Source organism: Bactrocera oleae, chromosome 2 (assembly GCF_042242935.1).
Source record: "Bactrocera oleae isolate idBacOlea1 chromosome 2, idBacOlea1, whole genome shotgun sequence".
NCBI classification, from domain to species: domain Eukaryota; kingdom Metazoa; phylum Arthropoda; class Insecta; order Diptera; family Tephritidae; genus Bactrocera; species Bactrocera oleae.
In genome coordinates, this window is record NC_091536.1 from 93,702,699 (window position 1) to 93,719,397 (window position 16,699).

At 33.0% G+C, this 16,699-nt stretch overlaps 1 protein-coding gene across 1 annotated transcript in view; it reads left to right on the plus strand.

Moving 5' to 3' along the window:
- The window catches only part of LOC106622699 (uncharacterized), a 150,178-nt gene extending 135,088 nt beyond the window's left edge, over window positions 1–15,090 (plus strand). The window contains exons 6-7 of the mRNA XM_036356963.2: window positions 4,548–4,854; window positions 13,847–15,090. Of these exons, the coding sequence (XP_036212856.2) occupies window positions 4,548–4,854; window positions 13,847–14,082 (543 nt within the window). The 3' untranslated portion in view covers window positions 14,083–15,090. The remainder of the gene's footprint in view (window positions 1–4,547; window positions 4,855–13,846) is intronic.
- The last annotated feature ends 1,609 nt before the right edge of the window (window positions 15,091–16,699 follow it).

Here is a 16,699-nt window from a genome sequence, read left to right on the forward strand (position 1 = left end):
TCTCAAATCCCCCACAGCCATACATGCGTGTTTGCCGCTATACTTCATACGCAAAAGTGCTGCAAAAAAAATTAAAAAATAAAAAAAGAAAAAACTCAAACGCGCAAAGAAGTTGCGGAAAAACCTGAATATTTGCGTGCAAAGCTCGGGACGGAAGTTGAAAATCTGCTGACGCATTTGAAGAAATAATAAAACTCTATTTGCGGTATATATAGTTTCTCTTATTTTCTCGGTAGGCTTAGACTTCCGCATATTCGAAGACTTTTTTCGTTGCACTCAGTTGCAAGTTGACTGAGAGGGCTTTTTGGTCTCGTGGTTTTTATTTTTGTAGTTTTGCTCATATTGGATTTTTGTTATTAAGGCCACAAAGTAAGTGCTGCAGAGTTGCATTACAAATGGTGTTGGTAGGAAAAATAGATGTTTGTTATGGTGTACTGTACTGTAAATATGTAGATTATGCCTACCATTTCCTCTTATTTTGTTGGGGTGTACGATTTTTCGCTTGCCATATGGAATCAAAATCGGATTTTCGAAATAAAATAAAAATGTTCTATTTCAAAAATACCGGTTCTATTTTGACCAATGATGATTTGGTTTATAAACTTGACCGAAAAATATTATAAACCTTTGAGTAAACATTTAATGATATTCATGCTTAAATTTTTTTAAGAACTTCCATTATATAACCTATAATAATTTTTCTATTAGAATTTTTTTTTTAATTTTTTTGAGCTTTTGGCTTTTAACTCGTTTTACTTGTTATATTGTCTCAATTAAAAAGCTAGATTATTTCTTATGATAATAACGAAGAAAAATTACTATGCTTTATTGATGAAAATTAGCCGTTCGTTCTATTATGACCCGCGAATAGAAACTTTTTTGAATAACGCAAGGGAAAATTCTGTAAATTTTTTTCTTTCACTGCCAGTTAATTATTAAAACAAAAGTTGGTTCACTAGACAAAGAAAGATAAAAATAAAGAGAGAACACTCTTTTTTCTTGAAATCGGTTATTATATACTCGTAATAAATGGAACACTTTGTAAAGCTTCGGAGGAAGTTTGCTAACCGTGCACACACTCCTCTGTCAGGTACTGCAAAAAAAGTGGTAAAGAACAAAAAAAATTAAATATTGTCTACAGTTAAGCTCATCGTTTCATTTATTAATAAGTAAGCTTCCGTACAACATTAAGAGTAAGTAGCTAGATAGCTGTAACCATTTAGGCCGGGTGAACAAAACTGTAGAGTAGAGAAAAACTTTTTTCGCTCACAATAGTTATATTACACATCTGGAATCTGTTTTTATTTTAAAAACACAAATATCGCACTGTCAGTAAACGCTTGTGTTAAATTAAGAATTCTTCTAAGAATTGTCTACTCTGAAGTGTTAAAAGACGGATTTGAGAATATATTTACTTTTCTGAGCATATAAAAGGTATGACTTTTCTTATTTTGAACGAGTTTTTTTCTCTTTCACAGCTGTCATATAAACTGACTGATCAAAGTTAAGCTACATTTCTTCATAAAGGATCTCTTTTCCTTATTGAGTAAACTTTAATCGACGTGACTAGAACAAACAACGTTTACGGTTGGTGCAAGCCGTTGGCCGATTAGATTGTCAGATTTAGTTCTACATATAGCTGTTATCAAAAATGCTGTCAATTATGTTCTAGCTTAGGTGCAGTCGAAGTTATCGATTTTACTTAATTTTTTTTTTAAATATGACTAGATCAATGGATAATCAGAATTCAAGCACCTACGTAAGCTATTTTAATCAAAATTATTACTGGCAAAACCTTTTTTTAAGCAGTGTAGTTCACTCTTTAGGCTCTTCGGTCTTTCAAGAAAACTTAAAATTATTTTAATAAAAAGACGGAAAAAAGAACCAGAAGACGAGGTCGCAGACATCGTGATATATATCCCGCTTCTATTATATTTAAATGCAGTAAATAGTTCAGCGGAAAACACTTAAACTAGGTATTTATTTTAGACATGAAAAACCCCGTTAACCTAAAATCATAAATTTCAAAACTTCACCAATCAAATCTCTAGTCACACTTTATGTGACTTGTTACGAAGCTACCATCACATTTAGCGGAACTCTTGCAACCATTTGTGCGGAAATAGAAACTGCGATATGTGTTGACAGCAGACGCAGCAGTTGATTGCAAGAACGCATTAAATAAAGTGAAACTCTAAAAAAAAAAAACAATATACAATATACAGCTGACCGTTGAGCTGAAGTGCATATATATATAAGTAAAATATAACCAGTTATTTATATTGCAAGTGCAGGCATGCATGCGCTCACTGCGTCGACTTGAGGTTAAACCCGAGACCGCGTTTGTCACCATATGAAAAGCACAAGACCAAAAGCGAGAATCAGCTGAACTCAACCGCTACGGCAAGCCAAGCAAATCCGGTTCCTTGTCCGCGTGTCACACACACACACACACATAAAGAAGCATGCAACCGATGACTGCACCAATGCCGAGCAGTTTGACGTTGTGGTTGCACAACAAACACCGTGCATGAAGATGTACATCCTTTGGACGCCTCACTGACCGGAAGCAGTTGCGATATGAATGCATAAGGGGCGATACTACTACGTGACAGTGTTTATGTGTTTGCTGTTATTGTTGGATTTTTTGGTATGGTCAGATATGGCAAAACGTCAATGCACTTAAAAGCATGCAAAAACTAAGGAAAAAAATTCAAAAATATAAACTCAAATGTTTACATATAAAACCATTACTTCAAAAACAACAAAAACCACAGCCAACAAAGCTGACAACCATCTACAATGTTGTTCGGCGAAAATGTACTTATTGCTTGTTGGTTTGTTGTTTGGCCGCCTGGTTGCCCACATTCACACATAATCGCCAATTTTACATCACCATACTTACACACATGCATAGTGACACATGTTGTCACGTGTGCTCACTCGCTGACCATCCGCAGCGCCAGTTGTTCACTCATCGCCGTAATAACCCTCGGACAAATTGCAATTGCTATCCACTTCACTCCATGCCACACATTTTTTTTTCGGTTACCAATTTTTCTTGGTTGTTATTTTTTCATTTCTTCGCCTTAATTTTTTTTCCTTCTTTTTAAAAACAAAACAGTTGCGGCAGGCGCAAGTGCGCTTTATAGTAAATACACTTGTTTTTCTTGGCATACACCACTTATGAGCGGTGCGTCATTGTGTATGAGTAACCAAAAACGGTTGGTTGGTTATCATGGTTGGAGGAGTTTGTTGTAGCATATAACGCGAAATACATATTAAGGGATATGAGCGCAAAATGCCAATAGCGTAAATATGATATATTTCTTTTCACAAAATGCCGTTTAACAACAAGTGGAAGAAAGTTATTGAAAATTTATAAAAAAAATATGTTTATTATAAAATAGAAAATTAATGAAATTAATTTAGCTGAACTAATTAACTGAAATAAAAACAACCAAAAAACCCATAAAAAATAATGTTTCTACAGAAGAGAGCAAAAATAAAATTTTGGTACAATATAATATCATATAATCTATGCGGAGTATCTCTTTAACTAGTATTGCCTAGCCTTTTTCAAAATTACACTTAACTTTTAACAAACCAGTTAATATTAATGTGTGTCTACAAGATTAGGTCTTGCTTTGGCATATATTTGTACGCGCTGTAGAGAAACCCAACTGATCGAAAGTGATCAGATGCTCGTTTATGATGACAGTCAAATTGTATTGAAAAAAAAAAAATATAATAAAGTAAAATCGAAGTATTTTTTAGGAACCACACACCCTATAAAACGGATAATAATAATAAAAAATGTATTTCCAAAAAAGGAAAAATAGCCATGCACTGCACGGAATTATAGAAAAAAATTGCTTTTCTGAAGTACCTTTTTCACCCAAATTGACACTACTTCATTAAATATCATTTACAGTCGTCGCACTAAGGCCGCAGCGTCCATTACTTGCTCACTTTAGGTGCAATATTTTCAAATTAATTAGTGTCAACACATTCAGACCGAATGGCATTAATCACGACACAACTATAATTTACAAAGCAAACTGCAAATGGTCGCACGAAGCAAAAATCAACAAAAAACAAATACAATAAAAAGTGCCACACTTGATGTACTACAGCCGAGGTAATGCCCAGCTACAGGCCCGTCTAAGCTGAGTTGAGTATATTGTGCACACTTAATCGGTACTTTGTTCAAGCAAGAATTGAAGTACACATGTAGGGGCGCAAACACATATACATATGTGAATAACAAACACTTACGAACAGCGATTAACGGTATTACATGCCAGATTGCTCATGCACTTACATACACTTACATGGCAATTTGCTCAGGCATTTTCGCCTATTTGCAGACACTAGCACAGCAACAGCAACAACTATAACCTAATAAAACTACACTCTAGCTCCTAACTACTACTTACCATTGCGATTTCCTTTAAGTGTTTAACATTTCTGTTTGTCTACTTTTAACCGGTTTTTACTGTTTTTGTAGTAGCACATTCTATTTTATTATTCTTATCCATTTGCAGGTATCAACGGGCGAAACGCAATACATCAGAACGGTTGACAATTTAATAGCGTCGAGACTGAGCCTGAAACTGCAATTGCATGCAGCACATTTTGCTGCCGCCGTTAATACCCAGCACTTGATGAATCACCTGGGCGGCAGTCAGGCTGCTATGGGTGTATCCTATAATACAGGTGCTACTGGTGGTGTTGGTGTTGTTGGCAATGGCGGTTTGGTTTTGCGTTGCACAGCACAAATTGGTGATTTGTATCAGGAGTACAAGGAAATCGAATTGGGCACACCGCAAAAGGATCCAGTGCCAGCTAGAGGTGAGTGTGTCTACCTAAATGCATACAACAGCATTTCTAGTTGTATTATTGCAAATTTACTTTATGCGTGGTGTATAGTGAGTTATGTGGCAAGTTTTTCCTGAAGATTCGCTGATTATGCAATTTAACTTTAATAAATTTACATTAGGCGGTTTGCTGGTGGCGAAATGACCAGCTGTGTTTCTTCGAACACAACTTTTGTGAAGCGATAAATATTTACAGTTATTTTTGCTTCATAGTATATTTTAAGTGGAGTCAAAGTTTAAGTAACATAGGTCTTAGTAATATAATTAAGCCAAGCCATGCAGGCGCGGAACTAGCCTTCTAGTCACTGTCTCCGACCGAGACTGTGAGCTTAAAGCTTCCTTAGAGTAAATCTTTAAGTTTTGGGAGAGCGCTACTCGGTGTAATTTATAACCCCACATGTACGACGATTTTTATGAACTGATGTAGAACTCGGCTTGACAAGAATTTTTGTTGGTTATTTCGTGAATAAATGATACAGAAAGTGCCAGTAATTAATAACTAAACCTAGACTATAATTCACTAGTACCAAAGAGAAGAGATACAGCTTAATTTAGATTGACTTTTGATTGTAAATACTAAAAACTTTATTTAATGTATCTGGTAAATAACTGGATTATACTTCTGAAAGCCCCATATGCTAATCGGTTTCTTGTGGAATCTAAGAGCGTCTGGAGAGGTGATCAATACACTGGCCGTAACTGTTACAAAAAAGTTGTAACATATAAGTTCCGATTACCGGTTGGTCTCTGTACTAATAAACCACAGTCAAATAACCTATAATACAATCTAGGCAACCAATAACTTTTTCTCAGTTTAAGATCTCGATATTGAAGTGATTTGGCTAACATATACTGAGTTTTTGGAGATCCAGTTGCTTCTAATTCCTTTTGTCTTAGTAAAAAACGCTATTCGTACAACGAGTCAACTTGTAACATATATGAGTCAAGTACTTGACTCTAAACGTTGAGACCAATCTAGACTTGAAGAATAACATCAAAGTTATTAATGAAAAAAAAACTGACCAAACACTTGAAAATGGCACCACACCAATTGCTCACCGCGAACTTACAGTGTTTTATGTAGACCTTATCTTAATAGGTGGACACATCAAAAATCAATAATATTATCAATTCTTTGAAATGTTTAACAAAAGCTCATAAAATAATAAATGGAAAAAAGAATATTTAAAATATTTTTCGGTAAACTTATAGCAAAGGTGGAAGAATAATTTTTTCAAACCCAATGCGTTAGAGAGGTAAAGTAAGTAGCATCTACGATGGTCAATGTCGCATGAGTGAAAACTTTTTTTTTTGAATGTTGTCTATGTAATGAAAAGAAAACATTTTTGTAAGAGATTGTAAGGAATAAGTTAAACGTTTGTGTTTATTGTAAAAAAATTTCATCAAAATCAGCTGTTATGAATGAAAATAGCTTAGCACTATGTATTTTAAATATGCACAAATGTATATAAGTATTTATATTAATATGGTATATGTGTGATTATATGAGCATATTTCCAACAGCACTTTCGAGTGCATGTTTTTATAAATATACGTATCTAAATACATTAGAGTGTCCGCTTTTCCCAAGTTGATTTGTTTTTTCTTTTTTGCGACTGCACAACTTTAAGAAAGTGATATTCTAATACAAAATTTTCCGCTCTACAAAAAAGATATTTTTTCATAAAATAATTCCTTTAAAACTTATACGCAATTAAACTTATGCATCAAATGTACTGAGCATTCATGCAAGTGCCTCACAAATGAATAGTCAGTTACTGAATCCCTGAACCTTAGTGTATTTGATGTATAACTTTAACTTTGTATAAATTTTAAATCAGTAGTATTATTAAAAAAAATCATCAAGATCTCTTTTGTAGAGAGAGTATTTTTGTACTAGAATACAAATGGTAGGCTTACTTGTTTAATAAAAAGCTTGTTTACCTTAAATCACTTATAAAGGGCATAAACTCAAGCTTCAGAAGACTTTTGCCAAATAAAAATTAACTTTGAAAATAATAGACACCCTACATGCACACCTGTCACAAAAATTCTAATAAAAAATAGTAAAACCCATCAGCAATTCTTTTGTTTCACCACAACATCAAAAGCGTTTTGCCTTTAACCTATGATAAGCGTGTGGAAAATAGATTTGCTGTCCCGCTGCGCTGCAGCAAAGCAAATCGTTTGTTAGAAAATCACGAAAAAAATATGACGCGCTGCTTTGTCGTCGGAGCTGCGGTGTGTAGTTTTTGTGACATTTCACTTTTCTTTGATCCCTTTTCCCAATTGGTGCAGCGTATGTTTTAGTTTTAGTTTGAATACTTGAAATACTAGTGCGACAAAGCAAGTTTCTATACTTTTGTGGAAGTTAAATAATTTTTAAAAACTTTAAAAAACATAAAATTTTACAATGAAAATACAAAATAGCCAACTTTTGATAAAATTTTATTAAAAATTTATAAATAATATAAATGAATATTCTTTCAACCCTCTCATTTGAATATTTGCAATAACTTACATAGCAACCTCTTCCAAAACCAGCTCTCATTTATTACAGAGAGAAGAGTTGTGTTTGTACCATTTGTAGTAAATATCGCTTGCTAAACCTCGTTTTATTTATAGCTCATTGTATTTATTGGCGGTTTCAACTAATTTATAGTCGTGCCCTTTGCATATTGGCGCCTGGTTATGTTGTTGTTGCTTTTACGATTTAAGTCTTCGTTTAGAGTTACACTTTCGTACTCATTTTAGCTTTTCCACATTGTAGCATTTTGGTGAAACGAATTAATTTAGCTTAAGCATACTTTTGGGCATTTAAATTACGGCTCTCAATTGTTGCTGCAACAAAAAATAATTTTACTTGTTATTTTTCATATCCCAGCTGATTTGATTTACGAACAACCACCTAGTAGAGAAAGGTAAATGGGAAATGTTGTGAGTGAGCAAGGATTTCTTTTAGTTTTTTAAAGTTTTCGGGAGAGGGTCAGCCAGCGCTTGTATCAAGAGACTACCATTGTGTTCCTAACAGCGGCAAGATATTGTTTCATTAAAGTTTTCGGGAGAGGGTCAGCCAGCGCTTGTATCAAGAGACTACCATTGTGTTCCTAACAGCGGCAAGATTTTGTTTCATCCAAAGGCTCAACGTAAAATGAGGTAACATACATAACAACTCAAACTCGAGTTTAGGACTAAGTGTTATTAAATATACATTGCAAAATGGTGTTCTCATTGAAATGTTTATCAAAATCAGAGTTATTCTTAATAAGAGTACATACTAAGTAGATTTTGTGTATAATGGACAATGAAAGCCAGAAACGAATACTTTATTTAAAAGAAGTTGCTATCAATCAAATTGAGTCACATCAACGCAATTTAATTTTTATTGAATTTTTTAATTTCCTGTCATCTCTTTACATTACAGATGGCCTTATCGATTTTTTCTTCTTCGTGCAACTGAAGAAACTGTTTAGGGTTATTGCGGAAGTGTATATGTTACAAACTTCTTCTCAATTATCTACCAGCTGCCTTTTAATTTAGTTAAAATTAAGTGTGAAATAGTTAAAATTGTTTTAATTGCCAATAAGGGTAGCTATTTGACCATAGTATAATTGCACATGGAAGCTTTTAGGGTAACTACAACTTTAGTTATCATCTTAAGAGCTCAATGACAATAGTTTCACAAATCGTTTCGTGCGTGTTTAAAAAGTACTCTCTTTATGAGTAACCTTCATGTAACAATGATAGGTCACCGCTTTTAATATTCTATCTTTCAATAAACAGTAATTATTATTTGAACTCGTATTTAAATTTTATTTCCACTTGAACCTCTTTGCGTCTATATCAAATTTCAATTTGCCGAAAATGACACGCGTTGCAAGTCCTGCCACGTTTATTGAATTCCCCAACTGCTCATTTGACGTTATACACATTTTTGTCTGACCGTCTGAATGTGGGTGTTTCAAGAGTCGCGTGGCCAGCGCTCAGCGCCGAATGACCCCATTTTAATTTATTTACTGTTTGCTTCTACGCTCTCCGGTCTCTTCGCAGTCGTTGTCTTTGTTTTGCCGCATGTTTTCTTATTTAATTTCTACTGACATTTCGTGAAGTTATTCCCCGGCGGCCATTTAATTTTGCTCGTGATATAATGAAATTATTTAAAAATTATTATTTCAGCACTCATTCACTGGTTTCTTGTTTTTCTGCCTCTGGGTGTTCTTTGTTGTTGTGTATTTTAGTTGATAAATTCGATGCAATACAACAAAGCTGTCTTGTTATACAAATGAAGCTTGTCTAAAATACAATACAAGAATTACAATTGTGGTTGTATGTACTGTTATGTCTATATTTTATTTAAATTATTCGGAGACATGCAAATTGGATTTGTTTGCATCAAGTGTTTGTGGCATCTTTGTTAAAATTAAAATTCTATGTAAACTGTCATGTTAAAAGTCACTCAATAAATTTCGAAGAAATTCTGTTTTAGATGCATATTGTTTCTCAATTTTTAATTTTCGAGCCAACAGTGATTGATGTACTAGATTAGTATTGCCTTCGGCATTCGGAATTGCATTCATACATGTTTCAATTATGATCTGGTTGGAGTTTATGCAATACAACACAATAATGACTATCATAAAAGGCCTCTTAAAAAAAATATTAAAATTGCTGATATTTGAAACTTGTTCTACTACAAAAAAAAACATTATATTTACGAAACTATATGTTTAACTTTTCGTTCTGTTCAATAAAGTAAAGTGGACACAACCTACGGGATCCTGTAAGAACAGGATAAATGCTCTAAAATAGATATTTTTACTGAAATTTTTTACTTACTTGGTAAAACAAAAAATTTTCAATAAATGTATTTTTATAGTAAAGTAAAACTTCATGGAATAAACAATACAAATTTCGGGATTCCATTTTAAACGTGTTACTGGATTGTTTTTACTACCACAGAATTTTGTATACTCGCTTTTAGATTTTCGTTATATATTCTTAATATTTACCATTATATATGTATTCATGATAAAGCAAAACTTGATAATTGACCGAAATTTTTGGCATTCGATTTTCGACTTTTTTTTACGCTTACCGCGTGAAATAAAAACCTTAGAAATGAAAAACATAATAATATCAGTCCCGAAATTTGGAGATTAAACCTTTCAGCCCTTATAAAATAAATAGTGTTTTTTCTTTCTACTACTAATCTTTTTAATAAAAGCCGAAGTCTTGTATCAAGGTATAAAGACGGGATGAATCTAGCTTGATAATTTTGGTCTCTAAATTTCGGGATCCCGCAACAAAAGAAAAACTGGAATTTCTCCTGTTGTTACCTATTCCTAAATGCGTTTTGTTAATAAAATATTGTAAATATATGAAAATTTGCGTATCAATAAGTCCCGAAATATTTCGGTATCCCGAAATGTTTTCTATAATGTAAAATTTATCAAAGAAAATTACTGTTTTTTGTCAATATTGACAATCTTAAAAGAAATTTCAAAAAATATATACAATTTGACGAAGTTGTACACAAGCTTTCGTATACTAAAGGTTATTTCCAAACACAATTTTATCTAAATAAAACAACCAACGTACCACGAAATTGCAACCAAATTTTACCACATTCACGCTCAAGGGCTTCAAAGCCATTGCGAAAGTGCCAATCCAAACCACCTTTCAATCGGTTTTACTGACTACCTACTAATCAAGCATGCAACATGCAACAAATGCTTGTCGCAAACACCGAGCTGCAAGCATTTCAACGGATCACGCACAACCCGAAAGCAACAACAAAGAAAATGCACTCATTTTAATTTGATTAGAGTCGCATGTTGCTAAGTGTGGCATGTGGCATGCAACTTGGCATAACTTACAAATTTCCCGTAGCGACACACAAAACGCCCCCAAAAATGCGCTTAAACTACAACTCAACCAATAAATTGGCGAGGGAGCGACAGCGCAGAGCTGCTCATACCTGCGCTCCGAGCAACAAAAGCCGAATTAAACAAAAAAGTTGAATTAAGTGCCGAGTGGAAGCGAAGGAAAGGTGCAGAGCGTGGAAAATTGGGAAGTTGAGCCCCAAAGCCACAGGTCGCCGCCGGTGTTACAAAATAGAAACAAGCTAACAAACGAGCAAATGAATAAGCAGATGGGACCCGGCAAAAGTTTTCTGTTGAACTCTCGTCCTATGCTTCTAGGCTTGAGTATAAATGTGTGTGCGTGAGAGAGTTTTAAGGCATGTATGTGTATGGGTGTTGGCGTGTGTGCAACAGTCCTCTCCATGTTGCATACAAATAAATACATACGTAAATCACTTGGGGACGCCGACGATGAAATCTAATTCCCAACAAACGGCCATACACACACATACATATGTACATGCAAAAAAAAAAACTAACACATATACAAAATTCCAATGTAAACCGTAAGCGTTTTGCAATTTGTTTGCGGCGAATGCCCTAACAACTTTTACTTCGAACGGCTGCCGATACGCACTGGCATATACAGTTACAATGTGTGTGCGCACCCTCTCCGCACATTTCAGCGCCGTTTTTGTTCGCATTTTAATTTCTACTTGTATTTATATTGCATGTTTCTTTCATCACATTTTTTTCGCTTTGCTCTTCTTCATCTTCCCACATTCACACACTAGTTGCAGTTATTTGTTGCATTTTTTCGCTACGTGTTCGGTTTGTGTTGCATCATTGTTGGCTACCATAACTTTTTATGTTCCAAAGCTCAATGCAAGTCCCTTCGGCAACTGCGCAACTAAACAACTAAACGCAATGCTCCAACCAGCGCAGTTGTGCCGCCGCTTGTTGCACGTGCACGCATGTACATGTGTATATGTGTATATTGACGCACAACTCTATGCGGCACACTCGAGGGATCCAATCAAAACTGAAACTATAAAAGCGAAAACAATAATATTGCTAACAAACAAGCATATCACGTCATGAATGTGTGCGTGTGTGGAGGTGTATTGCAGCAGCGAGGGCGCAAATTTAGTAAATCTATGTAATTTAAACTTTCACTGCATCGATGGGAATAAATATAAAGTAATAAAAAGAAATTTAGGCAATTAAAGTCTAAAATATATTGAAACTGTAAGAAAGTATTTCAGTTGAATATTTTTTACTTTGCGCCTGATTCTATGCTTTAAAAATTAGTTTTATAAGATTTTGGTACTATTTTGTTCAATATTAATTGTTGTTAAATCTCAAAACAAACGAGTTTTATTCTAATTACTCTAAGTGAAACTATTTCGCTGCAATTATACTACTACTCCTGAAGGTATGCTAAGGCTTTCCTAATTTCATATATAAATTATATATTATGTAATGTTGTGTTTTATTATAAATAAATTTAGAGTTTCCAGTTTACAAATTATCTATGACCTGAAAAGTAGCACTCGAATTGATTTTTAGTTAGCTTGTCATTCTCCAAACATATTTTTAATTAAGTCTATTAGCTGGTTGATTAATTACTGCATCAATTATTTCAAAATTTTAAGGGTGCATTTCTAAATATTTTAAAAACACACAGTAAAATTATTGCAAAAAAAATAAAAAAATTTAAAAAAAAAAATTTACAAAATCGCCACGTTTGAAAATAGATTAAACTTTACTCATAATTTTGGTCGTTTTTGAATGCAAAAACTCGATATTTGATAAAATCAAAAACTGTTCGGTTATTATATGGAAAACTATATACAGAACATAATATATAGTGATCTGAGTAAATGCCTAGTTACGAGTATACATGTAATAATAAAAAATTGGAGTTTTCTGAAATTTTACCTTAATAACACAGGTTGGAGGTCCGTTAACGTTGATTATAGTATATAAGTCCCCTTAATAATATTAGTGAAAATATTCGAAAATTTCTTGCACCTGTTGGCGGAATATTAATTTTGCATCAAAAAATTTTTTTCTTATTTTGGGTTCTAGTATTGGGTAATAACTTCAATTGTTGTCTTTGTTGTGACAAAACAGCCAAAGTTTTCTGTACATATAAAAATACTTAAATGCATTTCACTTTAAATACACATTTTACTATCAAAATTTAAATTTTTATATCACAAATTGAGCTCAATTATAAAGTTTTATATGCCTAATTGAGTAAATTAAAGGAATTTATTTATTAGAAAAATTTTTCTACCATAGTTTAAATTTTCGTATGGTAACTAGAACGAAGAACTTAAGAAAAAAAAATGTACAACAAATTTGATATTTCCAATTGATTAAATTAAGGAATTTTATTGGAAGGCACACTTTCTGTCCTAATCACCGACATCAAGGTGTTACTGAGGAGTTAAATATTATGGCAACTTAGTTAATTTAGCTTAAGGCAACTTAATGGAGATTACTCGAGTTTGATTAATTCTATCAAGACACGATGCTGCATTAAACTTCTAAATTGAGACCATGAAATTACAATTAAATAAAATAGTTAAAAATAGGCAACTGTTTTACTATAAACTAAAAAAGGCTTCTTATGTTTAAGTTGACTTAAGCTATTTGAACTCTATTCAATACTAAAAATCTGACCGCTTTTACATTAAAGCATATTTTATACTCACTATTTTTCGAGCTATGATTGTTAAGTTAAGTTTGTTAAGTGAAAAATTTAAGTACATAAAAATAAGGTAAAGAAACCCATTTTTGTACCAAGCTGTTGTCATAAAGTTGTATCTTCTTTCACTTTTACTTCTTCAACGTTGTTAAAAATTAACAAAGGTTGTTACATTGTGTACAGTTTTAAAAGCGAGCGATTTTCCCACACAACCAACAACTCAATTGCGCTGCAACATTTTCTGCCGTCGCCGCCTTTGTTTATCTACCCATTGTATTAACTTGTAATCTCTTGGACATTCTTTAATTTTATCATTGTCTTTTATGCTCTTCTCAATATTTTCCTGCTTCATCTGCAACTTGTTTCTTTTCTTCTTCTTATTTACACAGTGACATTGTCATCCGGCTCTAGTCTGCGTAATTTCTTCGAATACTTCTCGGCGGCCAGCTCCGCCGCCTCGACGACGACCACGTTCACGACGCAAAGCATAGCGCGTCCATTGAAATTGACAGTATTGGCAGCTGCTGTGTGGCGCTCGCAAGCCTTACTTCTTGGCATGGCAGCTGGCCTCGTCGGTGTTTACAGCACATTAAGGCTGAAGCAAGCGGCCAACGCCAGCAGATAGTTCAATCGCAGCAAATCGAAGGCATTAATGCAGTGAAGATGACGGCGGTTAAACTGGAGAGAGGAAAGCGTTGGCTAGCTGGCTGATGGATGGCGTGTGATAAAGTTGAGCAAAGCTATATCGGAGACCAAAAGCAGAGGAACGAAACATAATTATAGGCGATGCAGCAAAAGCTTTTAATTGCAAAGGTGAAAACGAAGCCGTGAAAGCACAAAAAGCGCACGTAGCAGAGAGTGTAGTCAGTTTATTTAAGTAATTAAAAGCGCGAGCACACATACAAACTCACACACACATATATACACACCCATACATAGTGTCTACATGATAATTAAGTTAATTAGGAAGAGCTTAAGAATTGAACTGCTGTTGGCATATAAATGAGCGAAAAGTAAATAGCTTTTTGTTGTTGTCTTTTTTTAATGGCATATTAAAGAATGTGAGATTTGCATGTTTGTAATTGAATACTGTTAATTTTGTTCTGTACAATTACAATGTTAATTATGCATAAGTGCGAAAAACAAGAAAAAAGGAAACAACAAATTTAGCAAAATAAGCAAAGAAAGTTAAATAAAAAAAAAACAATATAAACAAAAAAAAAATTCTAGGTGTTAATTATTGTGAAATAATTGATATTAAATAAATATTTGTAAATAGTAAATGCGCACGCAAACTAACGGTTAAGCAAAGTAAACAAAAGCGAAAGTAATTAGCAAAGCAAATAAACACCAATACATATGCACACACTCATACATGTACACAAGCAAAGCTTTGTAAATCAAATAGTGGCTAGTCTAAAACTTCTACAAATATTTTCGTTGCACAATACTTTGGGTATATTCGAAAAGTCATGTGGAAACTTAATAAAAAAAATACAGTAGATCCAAATGTTTTTTCTTGACAAGTTCATTTAAAATTTGTTGGTATTTATAATATTTGTAGTGAGTATATATTCATATAATTATATTTTTTTATATAACTCTATTGACTTTAGTTTTACACATATGATACTCATAAAAAGAAGTTCAGAAAAATTAAGCTTAATTTAGTTTTATATATAAAAAAAGTAATTATTTAAAAATATTTTTAGTTTATTACCATAAATTTCCATTTTTATTAAATATATTTTTTTTATTAAAACAAATTTAATCCTCCAAATTTATTATGTTATATAAATGTCAAAAAATATTATTTTAATAAATACTTAGATATTTCGAATACCTTAGAAAGTTTGTTTTAATAAAACCCAGCTTTATAGGTAAATTAGTACTCCCCTTTAAAATAAAAAGTAATACATATATCAATATAAAGGAGCACATTTAGTGCTAACGCCTAAAACAAGGCGATTTTTGTGAATTAAAAAACGAGTGTACCAATTGTTTTAAACTTTTAACCCTAAATTTGTACTTAAGTCTATACAGTATATGCTTTTAGAATACGATTACACAATAAAATATTTGAAGAAGATAAAAAGTATTTTTCAAATTATACGCAAACTCTGACGGCGCTAAAATAGGGTCTCCACTGCTGCATTGATTCCGGCCTTCGCTGTGAATGATAACATATTGTCCATATAATGAACCGCAGTCGAAGAAATTAGAATTGAAAAAATTGTGGGGTTTTTGATCATATGTTATGAAAAAACTGATAAGTGATTGTATTAAAAACTATATAGAGAGTATGTAACAAAACTTTAATAGCGGTCGGATAATATGTCTCCTACTTATCACTTAAGCAAACTTAAAAACTGTAGTTTTGAGACAAACACGTTTAAAAATTATGAGCTGTTGGGGCTGATGGCGAATCGAATTTAGCGGTTACATTTTAGAAGCCTGTGACTCAAAAACTATTTGAGATAACGATTTAAATTTTGATATGTTATTTCTAAAAGCATAAGCTATCGTAATTAAATGAAAATCGATATATTTTTTTAATTTTACAATCAGTATGGCCCTAAATTGTTACCCAATATCAAGTGGCGCCATTTAGGTGTTCGCACATGCAATTACTGCACGGTTTGTTTAAGAAAATTTATTTCAATTAAAATTTTATTTGGAAATTCGATATTCCCTGTGTTAAATACAGATTCTAGTATTTCTGCATTGGAAAACCCTAGAGGAGAAGGTCAGAAAACTTGCAATATCATTCTTTGAGGAAAGAGTTCAATAAAATTACAGAGTAAAGTAGAGCAAAACCATAAACCTAGCTTAAATTAACTCTCATTTATAACAGGTTATTGGACTCTTTCGCCGTTGCGTTAATTTGGGTCGTAAGTTTGTTTGAGATTTTTTAAACATTTCGTTGTGCACAGTTACCTCAGTCCATCTCAGAAAATTCTAATAGCAGTTAGTCTGCATTGAATGCTCTACCTTTCTCTATTATGGAAATATTTTCTTGGAACTATTCTACAAATGCCAAGCAATCGCTCACACCCCCACGTTTTCGTAAAAAAAACTAAAAGTATTAGTATGAATGATGGACAGTAGTAATTATCTCTGAACTATTCATCACTTTTATGACCAAGAAATGTTTGCATAAGCAGCTCCGATTTGTTTTTTTTTTTGTAATTTATTCAGTTCTCACACGGTTATATACAGCTTCCAATTAAAAAATTAAGTAA